Here is a 23,795-nt window from a genome sequence, read left to right on the forward strand (position 1 = left end):
CTTTCTCGCCCCCTTCCCTTAATTTTCGCCTCACAGATCGAGAGGACCAATCGATTCTTTGCACGTGAGTCATCCAAGTTCAACTTCCAATACATGATGTTCAAAATATAAGATGCCTGTAATATATTTGTATAATTACTGATGAATAAATGCTTTTGGATATTCCCAGTAACCAGAGGTTTAGAAGAATGTTCACTGCATGTAAACATGCTTCTTACCCTCTGGTAATCCGGTTGGAAATAATGTTCACGGTTCAATCTTGGTCATCATGCATGCGTACATGCACTCTCTGGGCTTCCTTGGGAACAGAAACACAAATTTTAAAAATACAGTATTTTGCACCAATTACCGGGAGTCTTTCTAGAAGTAATAATTGTCCCTGGCCCTTCTCGTACATTCTGAGCAGAGAATGCCTCGGTGATGAAAACTGGTCCTGCACTACTTGAGACAAAAGCTGGTCTGGGAAATGTCAGTCTTTTTTTGGTTGGAAGGTCCCTGTAGATGGTCCATGCCAAGTACCTAGAGATGACAGGAATGTCTAATAAAATGTCAGAAGATTGTGTTGAGCAACCGACAGACCTCCACAGCTAGTGTTGTGTGTATTCTGGGCCGTTGATTATCTTTTGTTATTATTTTTCTGGATAGCCTAGTATTCCTTCCCTAGGCTTTCACAACTGCAGTTCAATTTTTTATCTGGACGCCTTCAGTTGTATTAGCTACACACACAGGCTCATATACACACAATACGTTTCAACAGACAAACAAAAGTGGGGAGGCCGGTGTACATGTACAGTGGCAAGTGTTGGCTTATATCTACACAGCCACATCTGCAAGGCCTCTAACAGACTCTGAATGACGATTCATCCCCTCTGCAGTTTAGCTGCATGGGGTTGAAACGGCTCGAAGCCCAGGGCCAACAAGGGGGACATTCACACAGACGGCCCTCAATGAATGCTCTCTGTCACTAGCGGACTCTGAGACACACTCGGATGCCTCTCTTGCCGTCCTGAGTGTTGAAGTCTGGCCTTATTATACTCACAGAATCTCAGCTGTGCAGAGTTACTGTTTTGGTGCTTACTGGACATGGGAAATGTGCACCCACTGTAAAACCTCAGGAATGCTCCCCTTGGTCGCATAACTCAGGGAAGACAAAATCATAGTTTGACCCTGTCTTTTCCAATACTGTTATCATAGTAGTAGGATGTTTTAGACGGAGAATGAGGTCAGGTGAGAATGCAATGTCCTTGATTATATGTCATTGGCACAAACATTTTGTCAACCTCATATTTGTTATTTTCATTGTGACGAAGCATTGAGCCTGTCAAGTTTAGCCCTATATCCAAATGTGTCTGACACTGCCTTTTAAAAGGAGAAATAAATGACACATCTACATAAACAGTAAAGGGATCTATGTCTGAGTCTGTTAACTCTTTCCCCCGCGGATGACCTTGTGATTCTTAGAGGTGAGTCGGGCGCTGGCAAGACGGAGAACACCAAAAAGGTCATCCAGTACCTGGCACACGTGGCCTCCTCACACAAAGGGAGGAAGGACCACAATGTTCCTGTGAGTATGGAATCCTCTTATAATGCTCTGATCGCACATGAATGATATTCCCAGATTAGATTAGATTAGATTAGAGTATCGTTCCCCGGAATATGTTTAACACTTAGATTAGCAACCTCCACCTGAAATAAAACCATGAATCGTCGAGACTTTATTGAGCTTCCATTGTTAAAGGTCATTTGGAGACCAGCCAGCACCTCATTTTTGGTGTGCGTTACACCTCTCCTTCATTTTGAGATGGGAGGCATGTATTACGAAGCATAGTTGAACAAAGCTCTAGTTTATATTGTGTAAATAAATTGCTTGACTAGCACCTCAGGTAATGATTTGTGATTAAAGGCTGCTACCCCATCCAGGACCTAGGCCATCCTAATCCAGTGTTATTTATGGTTGAAAAGGGGTTAAGCCTAAGCGTGCCTCATTAGTTGAACATTGGAATTGGGGTAACGATCATTATCAATGGGCAAGTCGGCTGAGATGGAAACTATTGGAGATGGAGTTGGGTTGTCGTTAAATTAAATTATGGCTGTTGTATGGCTGAATGTTTTGATACAAAATAATGTGTGGCAATGTTGAAATTGTGCAGTGACATTTGTTTATTTGTATTGAACAGCCAGAGTCCCCTAAACCAGTGAAACAACAGGCAAGTCTTTGCACTTTCTTTTATACCCATTGATGTGTATGCTAGGCTAACCATGTCCCCTCACACAAAGTGGATTTCCCTAATGCTGTAACCTAGAGTGTACTTTATTTTGACATGATTCCATTAGTAACCTATTGAATGGTGACCGTAAACAGCGCTGGCAACAGCTCATTCAGCATTACCTTTATCTATTCCTCTCTCCGTTAGGAACAAAATCCAGTTGTAAGTCAATTTAAGGACTAGGCATGGGCATTTCATAGCATACATTTTGAATATTTGTATTCATTTTTTTGCATTTAAGACAAATAATTCATACTGTAAATGTGCATGTCATATTGTGACTAATTACTCATGAAGCATTATCAAGCACATTTATTCCCATTGCTATCTCTTGAAGATGAAAAATAATTGTGGTGAAAGTATAAAAGCATGTCAAACAGAAAAGTTTAGCTGCAAACCATTTATCTTACATTTTCTCTTATGAATACCTTAGCTGTGCTAAGGTATACATAGTTGGAAGTGTACTGGAGACAGTGATACAGATCCTTGAAATTGCTTGCCATTTTTTACAGTAGCATCTTCATCTTCTTTTATTTTTATATCAAGACTTTTTTACATGTCCTGTAATAATTTTTGCAACTTTTTGTTGTCATTCATTTTCCAGTGTATGCATTTTGTAATGTTTTCCCAGTGCCCATGACATTAACACAATGTATTTATTTCCATGATAACTATTGAATCTACACATTGGATACAGAGTGGACCCCTGTTTTATGTGAGTAGTATGTAGTTCTTGCACCTCTCACTACTTTTCTGTTGCTAAAATATCTAGTAACCTAAGTGGTGCTTGTTCCACTCTGTCAGATACATATTCCACAAGGCTGTACAAACAACGCTGTTATTTCAAGGTTAACTGTCAACCCTGTCAGTTTTGACAAAATGGTGGTTGTTCAGCCTCTTTAGTGTTTCACATTTTGTTGCAATGTAAGGAATTGTATTCTCATGGTACTCAATGCTTTGACAACTTGTTCTACAAACGAGTGCTCCACCTCAGTAGGTGCAGGTCATAACTCAATGATCCACCATAACAGCGTCCATTACGTGTTCCACTCCACTGAGTGCACAACCCTTGGCCCCTCACATCTCCCCTGCATCCAGTTCCCCTAGAGGCTTGGCTGGAGCAAAGTTACTTAGAGGTACCTCATCCTACCATCCTTTGGATCATTCTACCATCCTTTGGATGGCCTCAATCCGTTGCTCCGAGGGCCAGCAGGACCAGAGCCAAAACCTCTGCATTTGCATGGGAGGCTAGTGGAAAGAGTGCTAAATCAAGAGCAGGCCTTCCCAGCTCCTCAAGGCTGTCTCTCCATCAAAAAGTATTTTGGAGGGGAATCATCTATTATTCTAATGTAATCCTGGCCTGGATTGTATGCGTTGGTAAACTGAGCTGCTGGCGTTTGTATCATGTTACACCGACATATTGGTCACTATTTAGCATGTTCATTGGTTCACGAGTGTCCTAACCACGGAACAAAACTGTAGTTTCAAAAGGGTGAAGCCTCATCTCACACAACTTGTGCTTTGCTCTGCATTGTGTATTGGCTCTCCCTGCTCCCTACTCAAGATGGGTTTTCAACCTGCAGTTTGGTCCCATGTTCCGAACACAGATCTGCATGGGCTGTCTTTCCCAAGGAGAGTTATTTGTCTCCTGTGGGTGGACCGAAAGCTTCAAAATGCTGTGCTGGTTCTAGTGGGGGTGGTGGGTATGGAGGTTAAGGGATCACACAGCAGTTGTTGTCCTGCCAGTCGTTTGGATGATTTAATAGTATGGTTTGGACTGATCCCGTTTGGTTCATTACCCGATGTACTACCGCACAGGCCGCCAAATAACCTGCACTCTGCTCGGAGACCTGGCTGTTTCCACAACCCGGAATGGGTTCAGCGGGCCTGGGAGCTTCCACGTTCCTCCATTGTTTTCACAGCTCAACACCGATTAGGTATCTGAAGTGTGTCTGGAGGCTTCCAGACACACTTGCACTGCAAGAATGTGGGTCAACTTCTAATATCTCTAAATTGGCCTCCTCCCAGTGTGCTGCCAGTGTTTTTTTTAATCCTCTTAGCCCTTGGCTACTGTTGGGTAATGGGTATTACTTGCCCAAAGCTAATGATAATGTCCAAGCTGCACCGCAGTCCTGTTTGCATTGAAACACAGGATTTAGGGATGAGTTGCTGGTCCTGTATGGACTCCACTCCATGTTTACTTGCGGCTGCTGGGGTGGGCTTAATTAGTTCAGTCCGGCTTCATTCCAATTGCTTCAAAACTTGGTTAAAGGCACCCTCTCTGGCCAAGCATCACAGTGCACGTCTCCAGTCCTCTGCAGAGCGGGATGCTCTCCAACTCAACCCACAGCTTCCTCTGGTGGAATGCGGCCTCCTCAAACTAAACAAGAATGCAGCTCTTTTCTTTATTTTTTCATATTCCTAAAGGGGAACGTATTTTTCTTGGCCCAGAAATAGACATTGTTGCAGAAGAGTTGTTTTTTGCTCATCAGCCATTCTGGATTCCTTAATCATTAACAACATTAACACCATCAACACAAAAGGTGGTTGGAGCAGACACTTAATGGGCCACCTTTCCCAACGTCTAGGGCTAATGAAGGTTTATTTTTTATATACATGGTTTTTCTCTGCCTCGTGAAGCTGTCTCGTTAGACAATGTGTGTGTGGACAGAGCTCGTTGTCCATTACCTCTCTCTTAAGGTGTCCTCTGCCATGAAGGGAGATTAATTTTCTTCTGGTCAGAGTGTGTCTGGCCCCCTTGCTCCTCGTTTATCTCTCAGCAGGCTGGATTGTGGATACGGCCCGGCTGCCTCATTTAGTCAGTGAATTCAATTTTCTGGAATTCTGGAATTTTACGCACATGGTGAAAACTTGAAATAAAACGGCTGCACAAAGAATGATAATATGTATCAATTTAATAAATTAAATACATTATTATTGATATGGATTCAATTAAGGGTTAGGTGGTGTGTATCCAAACTTGTCACATGCCACAAATAACAAGGAGAAAGCGGATGCTGAACCTCTTCCTTCTTTATTCATCCCGCTGACCTTTCTCCCTCATTCAACAGATTTGATTCAACCGTAAAAAGGAACTGCAGGAAAAATGGTGGAACTTTTGCTAACGGCCTTCCACTTACAGATTGAAGTGCATTAGTCTGGCACATTTTCCCCTCTCTCTGTCTCAATATCAACATCTCCCACGGCGTCTGCTTTGTTAAACGAGCATGGCAGGATTCTGCCAATATGTTTTAGCCACGGCTGACCTCTCTGGCCCTGGGTGATATTATTGTACTCATAATAGGATATGAACAGCATCCTGCTGTACCAAACAAAACATTTTTCAAAGGCTGCTATATTTCCTGTATGCAATGGTCATATACAGTATTTAGCTTCAACGTGCCTGATGGATATTTTGTTATTTGTTTTATTTTATTGTGGCGATAAGTGCCCGTTTGTTGTTTTTAGTCATTGAAAATGGGTGGAAGCATTGCTTTGTGGTAACCAGATTTTCTATTCATTTGCAGGGAGAATTGGAACGTCAACTTTTACAAGCAAATCCAATTCTGGAATCCTTTGGGAATGCCAAGACTGTTAAAAACGACAACTCGTCACGTTTCGTAAGTACTAAGAGGGTGAATGTCTATTTAATAAAACCGTAGGGGAAAACAGGGATTGTTTTTTTTTTACCGTCAGCCCTGTGGTGTCTACTGCCAAGGCAAAGGAGAGGGAGGGATCCAGTGGGGTTTGGGGGTGAACCCCTTCAAAGTGCCGCTCCTGTTGATCTTATTATCAAATAATCCGACACCTGAATGAAATTAAGCCGGCGTGTTTGGCATCTTAGAGCGTGGTGGAAGCCGTCTATTGGAGCTAAGTTGGGATACAGTTTGAGGAAAGGAATTTTATTATCCTGTTTTGCCTGCAAGCAATTGAGAGGTGTAGGCTGGTCATTAATGAGGCCTTTGATATCAGAGAGTAAACCCAAACAGGAGCCACTTCCAAAGTCCATGAGGCAGAACCAGATTAACACGCAGTCAGTACACTGAATTAACACAGGCTCACGGAAGGTTTTACTATAGTTTTGGATTTATTAACTATAGGTGAGCACTATAGTAGTACTCGCTTTTGAGTGTATTACTATGTGTAAGCTTTATTTAGTTTTAATTTTAATTGTTGTAGTTTTAAGAATCTTTAGTATAGTATCAAAAGTAATTGAAAACGGGGACTGACCTTCAAATCTACATTTCTTCCACCCCTACTTTAAGACAAGGGAACTGTGGTGGGAAAATGGCTGCCTGTTTCTCAATGGCTTGACTCATGCCCTTCGCACCTTGACCCTCCACTCTCTGCTTCTCCTCAGGGAAAATTCATCCGAATCAACTTTGATGTAACCGGATACATTGTTGGTGCCAACATCGAAACTTGTATCCTTGCCGAAGTGGTTTACCTGAGACCTTATGCAGTATATCGTAATCCAAGTTAAGTTAATGGATAAACCTTTGGATAAACCTACTTTATCCAAAGGAGGTTAGATGCTGAAATGTTGAGGCTGTCTGAAGAAAAGAGCCAGGAATCGGATAACGTTCTTACAGGTGGTCTCACTTGATTATGTAGACGGGTAGATAATATACCGTGGACGGACACGTCATTCAGTCATTATGCTGTTACTATCCAGTTTGTTTTGTCTGAAGACGCTGGAGTGGTCTTCCTGAGTAAACACCCTCTCAGACCTACTGGAGAAGTCCCGGGCCATCCGTCAAGCCAAAGACGAGCGCACCTTCCACGTCTTCTACCAGCTCCTGGCCGGGGCTGGGGAGCACCTCAAGTGTGAGTAGGAGGGCCTGTGTCTTGGGCCCAGAGAACATGGTACCGTCATTACATCCCTTCGACCGTTGAAATAGGCCTTACTCTTTACAAACTAAGTTTATATTCAACATCCAAGAAACAAATTCACCCAGTGGTTCACCAGGTAGAGTGACCATTAAGGCTCATTCCTTACTGAGCCTTACAGCGACCCCGGTTCGAATCCCACCCATGGTCCTTTGCTGCATGTCCTCCCCCCTTTCTCTCCCATACCTTCCTGTCTAACTCTTCATGATAAAGCATAACAATGCAAAAATAAAACAAAACAAATCCACCAAAACATACATTTTATATATCACACCGACACGCTGTCAATATTATAATTTGTTCGCTTTTGTTTCTGTTTTTTGACGATAATGTCTTGCATTTCACCAAGCACTACAAATAATATGTGACAGTTATGGATAATAACTCTCCACAAACTAACATTCCTTACCTCACTGAATCTCCTCTTCAGTGTGAGTCAGTTGGAGCCATGTAGAGCTGCTACTTCCCTTCTCTGGCACATTCATTAGAAGGGGGACAGCTTCCTCCCCCCACAGAGAAGAAGAGCTACATCCCAGCGGCTTGTTTTCCCTAATTTGGCTAACTGTGGTTTTGTTGTTGTTGTTGTTGATGTAATGTTCTGCTCTCAGCGGACCTGCTTCTGGATGGGTTCAGCAGCTACCGCTTCCTGTCCAATGGCAACCTCACCATCCCTGGGCAGCAGGACAAGGACAACTTCCAGGAGACCATGGACGCCATGAACATCATGAGCTTCTCCCACGAGGAGATACTGTGTACGACCGCCACCGCCCCTCATTATCACCTCCATTACACCGGCTCTGCTGCCATCTGCCCTGTTCTGAACACAGAGGATTCAAATAGTCATGTGATTTGTGATGGACATGACGGCTGTCTCGAGAACCTAACCCCAATGACATGACTATTTTACTCATGATCTTGGATGAACCCATAAAGGTTGTGTATAAATATAATACAGTGATTAATCACGCCTGGGTCTTCAGTTCTGCTGAGGTCAATGAAATGCTTTTAGCTGTGTTTTTTTTTTACCATTGTCCACACCACATCATTCATCAATCATACCAATATTATCTTTATGCTCTTGTGTTGACAGCAATGTTGAAAGTGGTATCTTCAGTGCTGCAGTTTGGCAACATCATCTTCAAAAAGGAGAGGAACTCCGACCAGGCTTCTATGCCCGAGAACACAGGTAGCTGAACACTCACTCACTCACCCACTCAACCACCCATTCACCCACTCACCCACTCAACCACTCTGGGGGGATTCAAATGTAAATGCTGTTTCCTCACATGAGTCCCATCTGCAGAGCTGAGAGTTGTGTGATTTATTCCCTCGTCTCTCCCTGGTCTTAAACCGGACGATAAATCGCACCATTATGATTTAGATTGACTCCAGAGAGAAGCAAAGCACGTCCTCTCAGCTGCTCCACATGTGGCAATGCTCTGGCCTCCGCGGGAGGTGGGCCAGGAGGTGCTCCAGTGCTGCAGGTGTTGAAAAGCTGTTCTTGGGGCCAAAGGCTTAGATCAGATCATAGCACCAGCACTAAACGCTGCTCATACAACAGCTGTTAACGGTTGGCTCAAATTAGTAGCATCGATAAAACTGGTGTTTGTGTGGCAAGTCGGTTAAGCAATTATAATGGGGGACATTGGCTAATAGGTGAGATTAGCTCATTTGAGATGCGTGTGGTTTCAGAGTTTTGATTTGAATGTTTGTTCAATATTACGTAAGCCAGACATTCATGGAGCGAAATACACTGTTACCATGGATGTCTGCTTGGCCTTCATTTTGCACTGGGAGTTAGCCTTTCAAGTTGAATTTGATGGTGTTATTTCTAACTTTCTAACTGTATTCCCATTATTTTCTCATTGGAAGATAGTGATATCGAGTGTCCAATCCTGATTATTTCAGAACAAGAAACTTTGAGCTGAGGGATACCATAGTGAATTGTAGCCCTGAATGCAAACCTTTGACCTGGTTTCAGTAATAGCCTCAATGGTGAATTTGGTCAAACATTCCTCTCTGCCTTCGGTTTCATATTACATTTTAACTGGCATTAAAAATGTATTGAAATGTCAGACGCGCTAGAGTGATGTTCCCAGATGTGGTGAACTAGACCATGGCAGCAGACCCCATGACTTAACTCTGTTTCTCTTTGGTCCGCTTGGCTGAGCTCTACTGGGATCTGTCAAGAGTCAGAGCCATTTGTTCACTTCAAAATATTATTGCACACAAAATGTGCAATAACACACACGCACGTGCACTTAGAATCAAGAAGCAGAATCGATAATGGCATTGGTATCAACACAATCTTATCCACTCCCATACATAGTTATTAACCCTTTCTCTTCCTCCCGCAGCGGCCCAGAAGCTGTGTCACTTGCTGGGGTTGAACGTGATGGAGTTCACCAGGGCCATTCTCTCCCCCAGGATCAAAGTGGGAAGGGACTATGTGCAGAAGGCCCAGACCAAGGAACAGGTCTGTCTAGTGCTGTGCTTACAGGTCTATAGACTTGTCCTCCACCAAACAAAAGAGTGGTCTGGTAGGAGGGAGCATCCTGGGACTGCAGGAGCTGGTGTCTATGCCCAATCCAATTCACTTTGCAGAAAACAAACGAAAGCACATTTTTGGCTAGTTTCCTTGCTGTGATTAATTAATAAGGCACATTTCTGCATGGGTTGCAACTCAAAGTGCCTTACAGGATAAACCAGACGAAAACAAGTTAAAGATAAGTGTCTGTGTCTCCGTCCTCCAGGCAGACTTTGCGGTTGAGGCCCTGGCGAAGGCCACCTATGAGCGGCTGTTCCGCTGGCTGGTGCACCGCATCAACAAGGCCCTGGACCGGACCAAGAGACAGGGCGCCTCCTTCATTGGCATCCTGGACATCGCCGGCTTCGAGATTTTCCAGGTGTCTCTATTAGGCGTTGTGTCTCGTTTGTGTGTGGAATTGGACTAGGGGGCGGACAAAGTCACAACAAGCCTGTTTTGTTCCAGAGATTCAAATAAGCGGTGGAGATGGTTCTGTGTTTGTTCTTGTGGGGGACTGAACTATTTTCTTTTGAGGATATATTTGGGAGAGTCGTAACATTTTCCACAGATCTTGCTCTGGGTACTCTTATGTTCTCCTCTTGTTGATTCCCATCAAACACTCTCCAGACCTGCTTCTAGTCTGCTGTTGGTTCATGGACAACTGGTTTTGTGTTGGCTGCATATTTAAGAAGCTGAGCTGAGTGTGCAGTGTCTCTCCATGTTGACACATTGAACATCTTCCCTCTTTATATTCCCTTCCAAACAAGCTTTGGCCCCTGTTCCCTGACCATTTGTCATAGCTTTGGGTAGAATTGGCTGTTTTAGCCACAATTTAAGAAAAAAGTGTTTTCCCCCAGTGGATCCTTAAAGGTCTCATTCCCCAAGAAACCGTTTAGTACTTGGTCCTTTGAAATACGATAGGTCCCTCGGAGTTGCATATGCATGCTGAACGTGAAAATGTTACCTCGATTGCCTGTATTAGCAAATGAAAGAAAATAGAGGCATAAACGATCGAATCAGAAAAGCCTCACCAACATAACCTCTCCTTCGAACACCACATAAAACAAATCACCAGAACTGCCTTTTTCCACCTCAAAAACATTGCCCGACTCCGCCCATCACTCTCTTTCTCCGCTGCAGAAACCCTCATCCATGCCTTCATCACCTCCAGACTCGACTACTGCAACAGCATCCTTTACGGCACACCATCCAAAACCTTAAATAAACTCCAGTACATTCAAAACTCTGCTGCTCGTCTGCTCACCCACACCCGCACCCGTGAACACATTACCCCCGTCCTCCAGAACCTCCACTGGCTCCCGGTCCCACAACGCATTCAATTCAAAATCCTCCTCCTCACACACAAAGCCCTCCATAACCAGGCCCCTTCCTACCTCACTGACCTGCTCCACCGCCACAACCCATCCCGTAGCCTCCGTTCATCTTACGCAAACCTCCTGTCTCCACCACCTAGGACCAAGCACCGAACCTGGGGCGACAGAGCCTTCTCTGTTGCTGCCCCCTCCCTCTGGAACTCTCTCCCCACACAAATCCGCGACTGCACCGACCTCTCAAATTTCAAATCTCTCACAAAAACTCACCTTTTTAAAATTGCTTTTAATGTTTAGCTTAGTCTAATATGTTTTTAGTGTTTTCTTTTTTTTTTTACCATTTGATGTTGTTTTTACTGCTTTTATCATGTATTGTACAGTGTCTTTGAGTATTTAGAAAAGCGATTTAAATAAAATGTATTATTATTATTATTATTAACTGATGTCAGTTGGTGAATTAGTATTCATGGCCTCGCCCACCTTGGCTTGCGACAGCCCACGGGAAGACAGTATTGAGTCCGTGCTTGTGCTATTTGTGGGTATAACAAATCAACGTTGCATCTCTTGGCCAAGAAAGAAGAATTTAGGAAGAAATGGTCAGAAAGAAGAGTTTAGGAAGAAATGGTTGGATCGGACATTACAACTATTTCAACATTTACGCGGCTTGGGCACGGCGATTCATTACAGAGAGAAGAGCCGCCTCGGGGCACCCTGTGCCCCGGTCGCCGTACACCGGCAGAGCTCCCGGACTCCGGCGGTGCACTACTGCGTGCCCCGAGGCGGCTCTTCTTTCTGTATTCAATCGCTGTGCGGTTGCACTCCCCCGAAGTCCGGGAACTTTTCAGAAATTATACAACCACAAATATTCAAAATATAAAATACATCAGTATAATAACCATCCCTTCTTCTCCTCCTCCAGCTGAACTCTTTTGAGCAGCTGTGTATCAACTACACCAACGAGAAGCTGCAGCAGCTCTTCAACCACACCATGTTCGTCCTGGAGCAGGAGGAGTACCAGCGGGAGGGCATTGAGTGGAGCTTCATCGACTTCGGCCTGGACCTCCAGCCCTGCATCGACCTCATTGAGAGGCCGGTGAGTGTGGTGCCCTGGCTAAGGGACCTGCTTTCACACCTAGTCGTTCAGTAGCGATTGTTCCCGAACCCCCGATGCATTTTCCCCCTGAGTTTGGTTAGTTTAGGATGTGTTTACGCTGCGTTTGTGACTCGGGTGCGGACCAAAACAAGCACACCCTAGAGCCGTTTGTTTACAGGGAGAAAGAGATTCGATATGGTGTCCCTGTTTTGTTCAGAAGACTATAACGCAACTCCCGTCCAGGTTTCCTGACCGATTACCACTTAGTTTGCTCACTCTTGTTCTAGTTTCAAAGATTGTCCTTTTCAGGGTTTTGTTTTTAATGGCATATGATTATGTGAAAACATAAGAGCTTTAACATTTATGAGTAAAGCTTGGAGATCAGGTTAGCTAACCCTATATATATATATATATATATTCCATTGTATAACATGATAACAACAATAACATTTAGCAGCGGTGCCCACGTCCTAACAGCAGACGCCCCCTGCAGACTCCCGGCATGCCAGCAGTTACTCGGCGTAGCCTGTTTCTAAATGATCCCTGACCACTGTTCTTCTCTGGTGTGGACCCAGGCTAATCCCCCGGGGGTGCTGGCCCTGCTGGACGAGGAGTGCTGGTTCCCCAAGGCCACGGACAAGAGCTTCGTGGACAAGCTGACCCAGGAGCAGGGCACACACACCAAGTTCCAGAAGCCCCGCCAGCTCAAAGACAAGGCCGACTTCTGCATTATCCACTATGCCGGCAAGGTACACTTCTGTTGCTGTGGTTGTGGTTGTTGTTGCACAGACGGTTGATATGCATGGTAGGTAGGATATGTTGTACCTTGCAATGAAGGAACATTAGGAGCAAGACGTAGGGCTTGGTAGTGTCTTCTTTTGTATTTATTTGTTATTTACTTCACAGCAACATTGTGGTCTGCTTGAATGTGGATTGGGGAAGACTTTTGTTTAAATGATTTTCGGAGGGAAATTGCATTGCTTGTGCTCCAGGTTTGGGGCTTTTCTGCTTGGATTTCAAACTCCCCTTCCCAAGAAAATGCAACAGTGAAATTATTACATAACACTGTGTCCTCTGCTTCGTGCACAGGCATGTATAAAAAGCCAGATGTTACCTTAATGACCTCCAGTAGTTTGCATATATATCAGATTATTTTTCTTGATAGGTCAGTAGACATAGGTAAATGATTGTTCTGTTTTAAGTCCATATTACGTTCTAAATCTTTGCACTGCATTCTAGGTCATGTTGTCTGTCTCCATCTCTGATTTGCATTTCCTGTCAACAATCATTTCCCAGAGCTCTCCATGTACTCTGGAAAACTGCCTCTTTGATATCAGAGAATCCAATGACGCTGACCGCTATTAGTTACAGATATTACTGCTTCAAAGCCATGCGCTATTTATCCACTGTGGCCTTACCTGCAGGTGGACTACAAGGCAGACGAATGGCTGATGAAGAACATGGACCCTCTGAACGACAACGTGGCCACGCTCCTGCACCAATCCACTGACAAGTTTGTGACGGAACTGTGGAAGGACGGTAAGCCCGTCCCCCCCGGGCCCATCCCCGCATCCACACCACCCCATACTGAGTCGTAAAGGTCTTGACAAATGAGATGGCTAGTGTTGCCTGTGTGTTTTTGTCTGTTTAACGTTCCAGAGTCCCTGACCAAAGCCTATTAACACTGTTGTACTTACGGTAGGGATGTTAACGACTCAGTATTTTGTGAGTCGACGTGTCAGAGTCATGAGTCGACAAATTGCTAGATTTTTTTTTCTGTTTTTTTTTGGCCCCGTGGCTGCAGCAGTTGCGGAGCTCAAAGGATCTGCGCTTTCCTTTAAGACAGCGCCCCGCCCATCATATTTCAAAGGTTGCGCTCAGGAGCACACCAATAATGCATTTTTTTATGAAGTTAATAGAAATGATGATAAACAAAATATCACAGAGCATAGAGCAGGATTGTGAACGTTTACAATGTCTCATGTCAATTTACAATAGGCAAAACGTGTCGGCGTTGGCCGACTCATTTTTTTAATACGATATTGATGCTGCGCGCCTCCTCTTTGCAACGGAAATGGTTTAAGATATGAAGCCATTTAATTTGTTGGACGCGTTGTCATGCCATGTATTCCGCATTGTGCCTCTCTGGCATTGAGCGGGTCTACAGGATCGCACTCTGCACAACCCAGTCAGTAAAAAAGTGAAAGGCCACGGTCACGTAGGCTATGACTCTGTAGTCAACGCTGTCTAAGCATCGGTGTTGATGGCAACTTTCTCCGCTAAGGACAGGATCTCACGGAGGGAGGCTGCTGCTTCGCTGTACATTTTCTCCAGCCACACAGTCATAGTTTGGCGACATGGAACGGTGTAATCTGGCTTGAGAAATGCGATCAGATCGCGTTCGTGTTTTGAACAGGACATTTAAGAAGTTTCTACATATAATATCACAAAATCACAAAAAAAATATATATATATATTTTAAAAATGTGTGATTTCTATTTATATATATATATTTAAAAAATTGTGATTTCTATTTTTTGAGTCGACTTGAGCACGAGTCAAGAATCCATCGTTGAGTCGACATATTTTTAACATCCCTAGCTTATGGGAGACAGGCTTTCATAAAGTGATGGTGAAGGAGAACGCTGAATGTTCCTTTTAAAGTTCTCACTCTCTCTCTGTCCCTCTCTCCGTTTCTGTGTTGTAGAGATTCAGACCTTTCAAAGGGCCTCTTTCTATGACAATGTCACTAGTCTGGATGAGTCCGAAGGTGAATGTTTGGGCCATGCTGCAGACAGACCTGGGCAAACCAAACATGCCGATTTATTCAGAAACACACAGATGTTCAGATAGACAAAACATGTACATGCACAATGTACAACACTCACACACTTCATGTGCTGTACATTTCACCCTCTCAACAAATGGATTTCTTCTTTACACTAGACACACAGATGCAGCTCATATGCTGTCATTAATGTAACCCATTACAGGTCAGCAGGGGTGTTGAGCTCCCGATAGCGGCTCTAGGCGCTATAGGGGATGTGTTCCAGATGTTTGCCCATGTCTGAATGACTCTGTGTCTCCATGCTTCAGCCAGTGCTCTATTTCGGCCTTGGCTACTGTGGCTCCCATTAGCTTCCAGGCTGCATGGCACCATCGTCTCAGCAGCAGTGACCTACTGCCAGGGCTGCTGGGCCAAACAAGCTCTGGCACATCAAATTGCGTATACAAGTCATGACTTGATGGATGTTCACCCCGCTTGTTTATTTTTTGTATAGGATATAGGATAGAATATATAGGATATAGTGTATGATATATAGATGGATACATTGATCCAATTGGATTTCTGTTCCTGGTGGCATTCTGTGGGAAATCTACCATTTTGTTTATTTTATTTTCAAATTGGTCCATACTATTACTTTCTAGCTGATCTTGTTGATTTGAGTTTTATTGCTGATCTCCACAGGCAGCCATATTTAGTATTACAAGTTAAGCCAGAGATATTTAGACCAGAGCTCTAAATATGTCCCTAGATGGTGTGTGTAGGTCCCTTAGTGTGTGTGTGTATGTGTGTGTGTGTGTGTGTGTGTGTGTGTGGATGTGTGTCTCACTCATATGTTGTCATTCTCTTCTCTGTCCACTGTCCAAGTGCCTGTGAGATGATGAAACTTGACTGATTTAAAGATTGATACCATTATTTCCCCCTTGCACATATTTCCTGCTTGGACAGATTCCCTGAATGGAAACCACATGTTGCTCTGTGTGTGTTCTGCGTTGGCTGCGTTTGGCACTTCAGACATCAGCTCAGAGGGTCTGGATGAAACCCATGAGGGTCTCTGGAGTAATTGAGGGAAAATGTGAAAACATTCCCAACTGTCTTGTGATTAACTGGAACGCTATGTTATTTAGGGTTATTTTTTAGTTTTTGTTTTTTTCACACCTTGACCTGTTAAAATAGTTGTATGCCTGGCGCAATGATGGTTTCAGCAGAGCAGTCCACGAATGTCCTCAGTGTTTTACCATTGACCCTTAACTAGGAAACATGTCATCGTCCATCATTGTGTCTGTTCGTCTCACCCGTGTCCAGCATCATCTCCCACCTCATGCCGTATCTGCTGCTGCTGTGTCCCTCTATGAGTGGGATGGTGCTGGCTCTGGAGGCGCATCTGGTCACCCTGGCAACCACAGGGTTTGCTGGTTCGATCCGTGTCCCCCTCCTAAGCTACAGCGTTGAGGTGTCCCCGTGCTAGGAGGCCTACCGGCTGCTCCCAACGGAAAAAAATGTGTGTGTGTGTGTCATCTTGCATGGCCGACACCGCCGTGGGTAGAAAGCGCTGTATCAATGCGGTCCCATCTGCCATCTTTCATTGGGTAAGTCTCTGCACCCAGGGAAGATGACCATAACTCCTGTCTCCCTCGTTCTCCTCTCCCTCCCTCTTTCCCCTCGCCAGTGGACCGCATCGTGGGCCTGGACCAGGTGGCCGGCATGGGCGACACAGCGTTCGGTGCCACCTACAAGACCAAGAAGGGCATGTTCCGCACGGTGGGCCAGCTGTACAAGGAGTCCCTGACCAAGCTCATGGCCACTCTGAGGAACACCAACCCCAACTTTGTCCGCTGCATCATCCCCAACCACGAGAAAAGGGTGAGCCCTCTGCTAGGACCCCCGCGGGGCGGGGAGGGGTTCTGACCTGGTTGTCGTCATGGGTGTTGAGCAGAGGATTACAGTCTAGGGCAGGGGTTCCCTAGCTTTCACCACTCTAGGGTTTCTTCCCAATCTCAGTATTTCAGAACCAGATCATTGCCCAATCTTTCAGATACCATGCTTGGGTTATTGGGGTATCATGTGTACATATTATAGTAATAATGAATTTAAAGGAAAAATACATAAACTACAGATGAGTAACCTGCAGCATCTATTTGTTCCACTAGGGTGCTCGACCCTAGCGATGTCCCAACATGGAACACTTTATGGAACTATATGGAAGCAAAAGATATTGAATAGCAATAATTGAGGTATTATATGTAGATGATAAAAGTATTCATCTCTGACTGCCCGTGTCCCTTGCCCTCCCACCAGGCTGGTAAGCTGGAGCCCCACCTGGTCCTGGACCAGCTCCGGTGTAACGGGGTTCTGGAGGGGATCCGGATTTGCAGACAGGGCTTCCCCAACCGCATCGTCTTCCAGGAGTTCAGGCAGAGGTAACCTAGGCCGTACTGCAGATGTATCACGTGTGACGACCGCTACTCGTTAAATGTTGTATTTAAGGTTTGTTTTGTTTTTGTGGTGGTGTTTGTGTTTGTCATTAACAGATATGAGATCCTGACTCCCAACGCTATCCCTAAGGGATTTATGGATGGGAAACAGGCCTGTGAAAGAATGGTAATGTACTGTTTGGTTGATTTGTTCATTTTTTACCGTTGAGGTTTGAATTCCTATGTTGTTTATAGCTGCAAACTAAATATAGCTGTTATAGCTGTGTTTATGAATTGAAGGAGTGCTCATTTAGATCTTTCTCATGAATTATTAATTAGAATTTTTATACTAAGTTGAATGCTGACTGTAAATTGACAACCATTTCTATTTAAAGGAAATCATTTGAACGTATCCACTAATTTAAACTCTTCACATACACACTCTCTATAGATCCGAGCCCTGGAGCTGGACCCCAATCTGTTCCGGATCGGCCAGAGTAAGATCTTCTTCAGGACCGGGGTCCTGGCCCACCTGGAGGAGGAGCGGGACCTCAAGATCACAGACATCATCATCTCCTTCCAGTCCGTGTGCCGCGGATACCTGGCCCGCAAGTGAGTGGCGGCCCTGGTGCTTGTTTGGGCTTCGAGAGAGGAAAATATACTTTAAATTTCTGACCTCTTTCATAATCCACCAATAGAAACCTCTCTGACTTTAACCTACCCACTTTATATTTGAGTCACTTGTTTTGTTTCATTATTTGTAATTTCTTGGTAAAAATGTGAAATTGACACCTGAATGTCATGTAAGTGAAGGCAGGTATCCTTTCCTTTTGCCTAAAGTACCACTGATGTCCTGTGTGCTCTCCCTCTCTCTGCAGGGCCTTCTTCAAGAAGCAGCAGCAGCTGAGTGCCCTGAAGGTCCTCCAGAGGAACTGCGCCGCCTACTTGAAGCTTAGGCACTGGCAGTGGTGGAGGCTGTTCACCAAGGTGACCCCAATTTCCCGTAGACATGCTTGAACCTCTAGACCAAACACAGCTAATGCAACAAATACATTTCATGGTAAGGTTAATAGAGCCGGTAAAGCTGGGTTAATGAGCTGCAAGTGGCTTAGTGCGCTAAGGAATAATGAATCCACACATTCGACTCATTATGGAACATTTCCTTCATTTCCTTTTGTATTGACCTGTGTGAGGTGTTTTGCAAATGAACACTGCAGAAAATCACTGTGAGATTTGCTGCTCAACCAACCATTTCATTGGACAAACTCGATTTGGATCATTCTCCATGACACCTTGAATTGCACCTGCTCAATATTCGCCTTGTGCGTTTTGCCGTAGCTCACATCTCAGTCCCACACATGGTGTTCTCCAGTGGTCTCATCCACACCGGGGGTTCTCCAGTGGTCTCATCCACACCGGGGGTTCTCCAGTGGTCTCATCCACACCGGGGGTTCTCCAGTGGTCTCATTCACACCGGGGTTTCTCTAGTGGTCTCATCCACACCGGGGGTTCTCTAGTGGTCTCATCCACACAGGGGGTCCTCTAGTGGTCTCATCCACACAGGGGGTCCTCTAGTGGTCTCATCCACACCGAGGGTTCTCTAGTGGTCTCATCCACACAGGGGGTCCTCTAGTGGTCTCATCCACACTGGGGGTTCTCTAGTGGTCTCATCCACACCGGGGGTTCTCTAGTGGTCTCATTCACACCGGGTGTTCTCTTTCAGGTGAAGCCCCTGCTGCAGGTGACCAGGCAGGAGGAGGAGATGCAGGCCAAAGACGAAGAGCTGGTCAAGGTGAAGGAGAGGCAGCTGAAGGTGGAGAACGAGCTGGTGGACATGGAGAGGAAACATCAGCAGGTATGGCTTAGGGCCTCCGTTCAGTTCATCACTTTATTCCCCTTGAGTATGTGTTTATGACAACACTTGGATCATTTCTGCTGAATGTTGTTCACACAGGCCTTCCCTAATCGCAGTCTGTAATAGCTAGAAACATGCATGACCCTTTGAATTGGTTCCAAGATCCTATGCCGCTGTAAAGAAAGTGTTTCAGCATCGCTGATGCTTCTGCAGGAGGGTCTGGACACAAAAACAGGCTGATTTTATTTATACTGCGTGGGATTCATGAATTTCACTGACTAATTGGGTCTGATGATCATCAAGACTGCCAACAAAACATTCTCCCTTACATCGTATTTGCGAGGGGACCCTGGAGGGTGCGTGGGAACATCTGAACTTACACTGGTTCCTACAGATCGTGGAGGAGAAGAACATCCTGGCGGAGCAGCTGCAGGCGGAGACAGAGCTGTTTGCCGAGGCGGAGGAGATGAGGGCCCGCCTGGCCGCCAAGAAACAGGAGCTGGAGGAGATCCTGCACGACCTGGAGTCCCGGGTGGAGGAGGAGGAGGAGCGCAACCAGAGCATGCAGAACGAGAAGAAGAAGATGCAGAGTCACCTCCAGGTCTGCGCCTGTCCTCGCGCTGCAGGCTCACTCGCCACTAAAGCCCGGTGCACGCCAGAACTCAAGCGTGGAGCGCAGGCGGCACTTTTAACCCCATCATTCAGGCCATTTATATTGATCAGCTGAATACACAAATGTCAGGCCGAGGCAGAATAAACCCTTGTTAATCAAGGGTTCATTGATTAACATGGGAGCAGACTGAAATTGTTTACACTCCCGCCTAAATGGATAGATTTAGGTTTGATTTCCAATAACACTTTTGTTGTCACGCGCGCTATGCTTTGTGTGCTATGCTTATTAGGTAAGCTGTCTAAGCTAGACTTGCTACTGATGATGTCTGAGGTAGGTGTGTGGGGGGTCTAATTTAGGACCAGTATCAGAGTGCATGCCAGGCGGGTCCCTGAGGTTTTGTGTGACATTGTCCCCTCAGGACCTGGAGGAGCAGCTGGATGAGGAGGAGGCCGCCAGACAGAAGCTCCAGCTGGAGAAGGTCACGGCAGAGGCCAAGATCAAGAAGATGGAGGAGGACCTCCTTTCGCTGGACGACTCAAACTCCAAGTTTCTCAAGGTGAGAGGAGGACTTTCAAAACCGGGCCTGTTTAGAATCAGCACACAGAGGAAATCGGGTGACAGATCATTTGTTCACAAACATCTGCTCATGGACTGTTGAAAGAGCAACATCCATCTGTCATCTATTTTATGTACGGTGAAGGTGAAGGCTTACTTCCATGTAACTATTTTCCCCAGAACCTTCAAAACAAATAGCAATGTTTTACTATGGAAACCACGCCTTTATCACACAGAAAGACGCAGGCCGTAGGCTTTGAAAGATCTTAATGTTGCGTGGTCTGATTCCCCTCTCATGTGTGGTGAACAGGAGAAGAAGCTGCTGGAGGAAAGGGTGGGTGAGATGTCCTCCCAGCTGACGGAGGAGGAGGAGAAGGCCAAGAACCTTGGCAAGATGAAGAACAAGCAGGAGATGATGATGGTGGACCTGGAGGGTAAGGCTGCTTTGACCCCCCCCACACCGTGTGACCCTTTCAGGCTAGCAGCTGGGCCACAGTCCTGTCATTCTACATTGAGAGGAAGAGGGCAAGACAGAGAAGGAAAATATCATACAGCTAAAGTGCCAAAGAATGGCGCATACAATGCATTTATATTATAGATAATGAATTTTCTCAAAGATTTCAGATGCAGTTTGTGAGACTGCAAAAATAGAATCAGAATATGGTAACATATATATAATATTTGCTCTTTATTTATATATATACACACGTATATAAAGGGAAAATAGGAAATAGTGCGACTCAAAAGTCGCACTACAGGGTCATTGATAGGGCAGCCAGCCTATCTGTTAACTGTTCCTGATTGTTCAGTGTTTGCAACACCACAGTGGTTAAATGATGCCCAACAACCGATCGGATTAGTCAGTAGTTTGGCTCAATGTGTCAGGCTCTGTGCAGGTTTACTGGGACCTCTGCTCCCATATTTTACTCTGTGTGGAACCTTAATGCAGGTCACAAGACGGTCACGTAGGGGCCCACAGGTTCAGATTCTTCCTGGATTTAGAAGTCCTGTAACAAACAACATGCAAAGGCGCGTGTACAGAACAGTTTGAGAGGGGGTTAGGGGTTGTGTAAGGAGGTCAGAGGCTGAAGAGCTTCCTGCGTGTGTTATGGGTTAAACAGAGAGATTACCAATCAGCCCATGTATTGCTTAAAGAGACCCGCTAGCTCTAGTGCTACGCTATGCATTCATCTATACTCGCCTGATTGGTTGTATGGTCCGTTGGGTTCCTTTGTGTAGTTCATTGCATGTGAAATGCTGGGTCTCCCCGCAGAGCGGCTGAAGAAGGAGGAGAAGACCAGGCAGGAGCTGGAGAAGGCCAAGCGGAAGCTGGACGCGGAGACCACGGACCTCCAGGAGCAGATCGCTGAGCTGCAGGCCCAGGTGGAGGAGCTGAAGATCCAGCTGGCCAAGAAGGAGGAGGAGCTGCAGGCGTCTCTAGCCAGGTGGGGCAGACCGTGACACGAGACCCTCTACCCCGACCGCGTTTAGATAGATGGATGGATGGATAGATAAACACCGGCACTATACATGCCCCGAAGGAAATCCCTGTTTTTATTAATAATCAACCAACTATACATAATAGTTATCTTGATAATGCAATGCCACACACTATGAGAAGATAAAACAAAAATGTTAAATGAATAGAAAATAACAAGGTAGGAGGGGAGTATGCATAATGAAAACAAAATAAGAGAAGGTGTAGAAAGAAGCTGTAAAATGATAGCTTAAAATAACAGCAACGGCATACAGGCCATAGTTATGTGTACCAAAGCATTGTTGAATACTTGAACTATCAACCAGATGTTTCTTGACAACCCAAAAGCAATATGCTCGAAGCACCGCAGATCACATAAGCTGGAATACACCAATCCGGCTGTCCCGTTAATGTTACCAGCTTCGGCTGAACCATAAAACACACCAGAGGGATTTATTCCACTTATACCACAGTTACCAACAATGACATGTGAGGTACTTTAATGATTAATAATGTGGCCAACGGAGTTGGCTTTTAGTTAAACATTCAGCAGCACAGCAGCTGTTTGGTTTAACAGCTGCTCAGTATTCTGCAAGTTTGGTCTACTGCATCACACACAGACACACACACACACACACACACACACACACACACAGCTAGGATAGGCTTCCCCACAGCTTTGGTCCCAGGCTCTGCCATGCATTCAGACTAAGTGATGGTGATGGATGTCCTCCCTCCAGAAGGCCCGCCATAGTGTTTTCCAGGAAAGGAGCAATGAAGTGACCTAACGGCAACAAAGAGGAAATGGCCATGATGGATCACAGTCTAGAGAAGGGGCTGTGGAGGCTTTCCTCTCTTCTCTTCTCTCCCCTCCTTGGGAAGGCTTTTCACCAGAGAACCTGCCACACGTGGCTCATTTAGGTCCGTCGGTTTTCTAATGAGCAGAGTGAGAGCCCAACGTCTCTGCTATCAGCTCCATGAAGCTTCTGCCCTTCATTCCAGTTCCCCTTGGTGGACCCCTCAGCTGTCCTTTTTCATTATTTTGCCAGTTAGGCTGATAACAAGAGCGGATGCAATTGAGGCTTTCCGCTCTCAAGGTCAGTGTGTGTTTTGGAGCCGGAGAGACAGCTGCTGCCTCACAAAGAGGTCGCCAGACTCTCGGGAGAACCATGTCCGTCCGCGCCAGAATCCCTTATTTAGTCTCTGTCGCATGCTAATCAAGTTCCCATTACTGCTAAAATGCCTCCTTCTGGAATTAGGCTTCTGTTCCAAGGATATGTCTATTCCCTGTCCAAATAACTGGCCATTTTTATGGGTCTGAGTTGCTAGTCTCCATTATCAAGGCTGCCTGTTTAACACATTGTGACAATGTGTTTTGTCTAAAGGATGTCTCTTTAAAATTCTCAAGGCACAGTGTGTGTCATGTGCCAGCTTGGCTTGGTTAGCTAATGGGAAACCCTGAGCAAGGAATCCGACCCGCACACTGCACTGCCCTGCTCATAGAGACGACAGTCTCTTTACTTAAGTATGTCATTAGGTGGATCAGTTTTGAAAAACTCACTTCAACATCATATTCAATATGGGAATCATTGAAATTACAAACAAATCATTGAAATTACATTTCAAATTACATTTGAATCGTAATGTATGTTTCAAATGTACTACATTAACCTTGCTACACTGCCACCCTGTGTGCAATGTTGGAACATTAAGATAATCTAGGGTTTGCCAATATTTTTAGTCTCATGAATAATCCCATATGTGTTTTATAAATCCCACTAAATATTGTCTAATAATTCTAGGAATCATATGCTTTTATTATTTCTGAACTGATAATCAGAATAAAACAGTTAGCCTCATTTAAAAATGGCAAGGGTAAAGTAAAATTCTTATTTTATATAGTTGATTATTTTTCCCTTTATACTGCAGCTATTTACACCATTCCTCCATTCAAAATATCTGAACTAAAAAGTCTATCCATCCAGGGA

General features: G+C 45.0%; 1 protein-coding gene across 1 annotated transcript in view; it reads left to right on the top strand.

Moving 5' to 3' along the window:
• myh10 (myosin, heavy chain 10, non-muscle) overlaps positions 1 to 23,795 on the top strand; it is a 51,077-nt gene that overhangs the window by 16,258 nt on the left and 11,024 nt on the right. Inside the window, exons 4-28 of the mRNA XM_084465273.1 lie at positions 37 to 64; positions 1,462 to 1,564; positions 2,178 to 2,207; positions 2,415 to 2,429; positions 2,965 to 2,982; positions 5,795 to 5,887; positions 6,628 to 6,691; positions 6,996 to 7,094; positions 7,766 to 7,909; positions 8,248 to 8,343; positions 9,515 to 9,633; positions 9,911 to 10,063; positions 11,935 to 12,108; positions 12,684 to 12,857; positions 13,533 to 13,647; positions 16,563 to 16,756; positions 17,192 to 17,313; positions 17,425 to 17,494; positions 17,759 to 17,919; positions 18,186 to 18,294; positions 19,031 to 19,162; positions 19,557 to 19,763; positions 20,194 to 20,331; positions 20,641 to 20,764; positions 21,604 to 21,775. Of these exons, the coding sequence (XP_084321399.1) occupies positions 37 to 64; positions 1,462 to 1,564; positions 2,178 to 2,207; positions 2,415 to 2,429; positions 2,965 to 2,982; positions 5,795 to 5,887; positions 6,628 to 6,691; positions 6,996 to 7,094; positions 7,766 to 7,909; positions 8,248 to 8,343; positions 9,515 to 9,633; positions 9,911 to 10,063; positions 11,935 to 12,108; positions 12,684 to 12,857; positions 13,533 to 13,647; positions 16,563 to 16,756; positions 17,192 to 17,313; positions 17,425 to 17,494; positions 17,759 to 17,919; positions 18,186 to 18,294; positions 19,031 to 19,162; positions 19,557 to 19,763; positions 20,194 to 20,331; positions 20,641 to 20,764; positions 21,604 to 21,775 (2,854 nt within the window). The remainder of the gene's footprint in view (positions 1 to 36; positions 65 to 1,461; positions 1,565 to 2,177; positions 2,208 to 2,414; positions 2,430 to 2,964; positions 2,983 to 5,794; positions 5,888 to 6,627; positions 6,692 to 6,995; positions 7,095 to 7,765; positions 7,910 to 8,247; positions 8,344 to 9,514; positions 9,634 to 9,910; positions 10,064 to 11,934; positions 12,109 to 12,683; positions 12,858 to 13,532; positions 13,648 to 16,562; positions 16,757 to 17,191; positions 17,314 to 17,424; positions 17,495 to 17,758; positions 17,920 to 18,185; positions 18,295 to 19,030; positions 19,163 to 19,556; positions 19,764 to 20,193; positions 20,332 to 20,640; positions 20,765 to 21,603; positions 21,776 to 23,795) is intronic.

The sequence above is a fragment of the Micromesistius poutassou genome (genome assembly GCF_964030765.1).
Source record: "Micromesistius poutassou genome assembly, chromosome: 3".
NCBI lineage: Eukaryota > Metazoa > Chordata > Actinopteri > Gadiformes > Gadidae > Micromesistius > Micromesistius poutassou.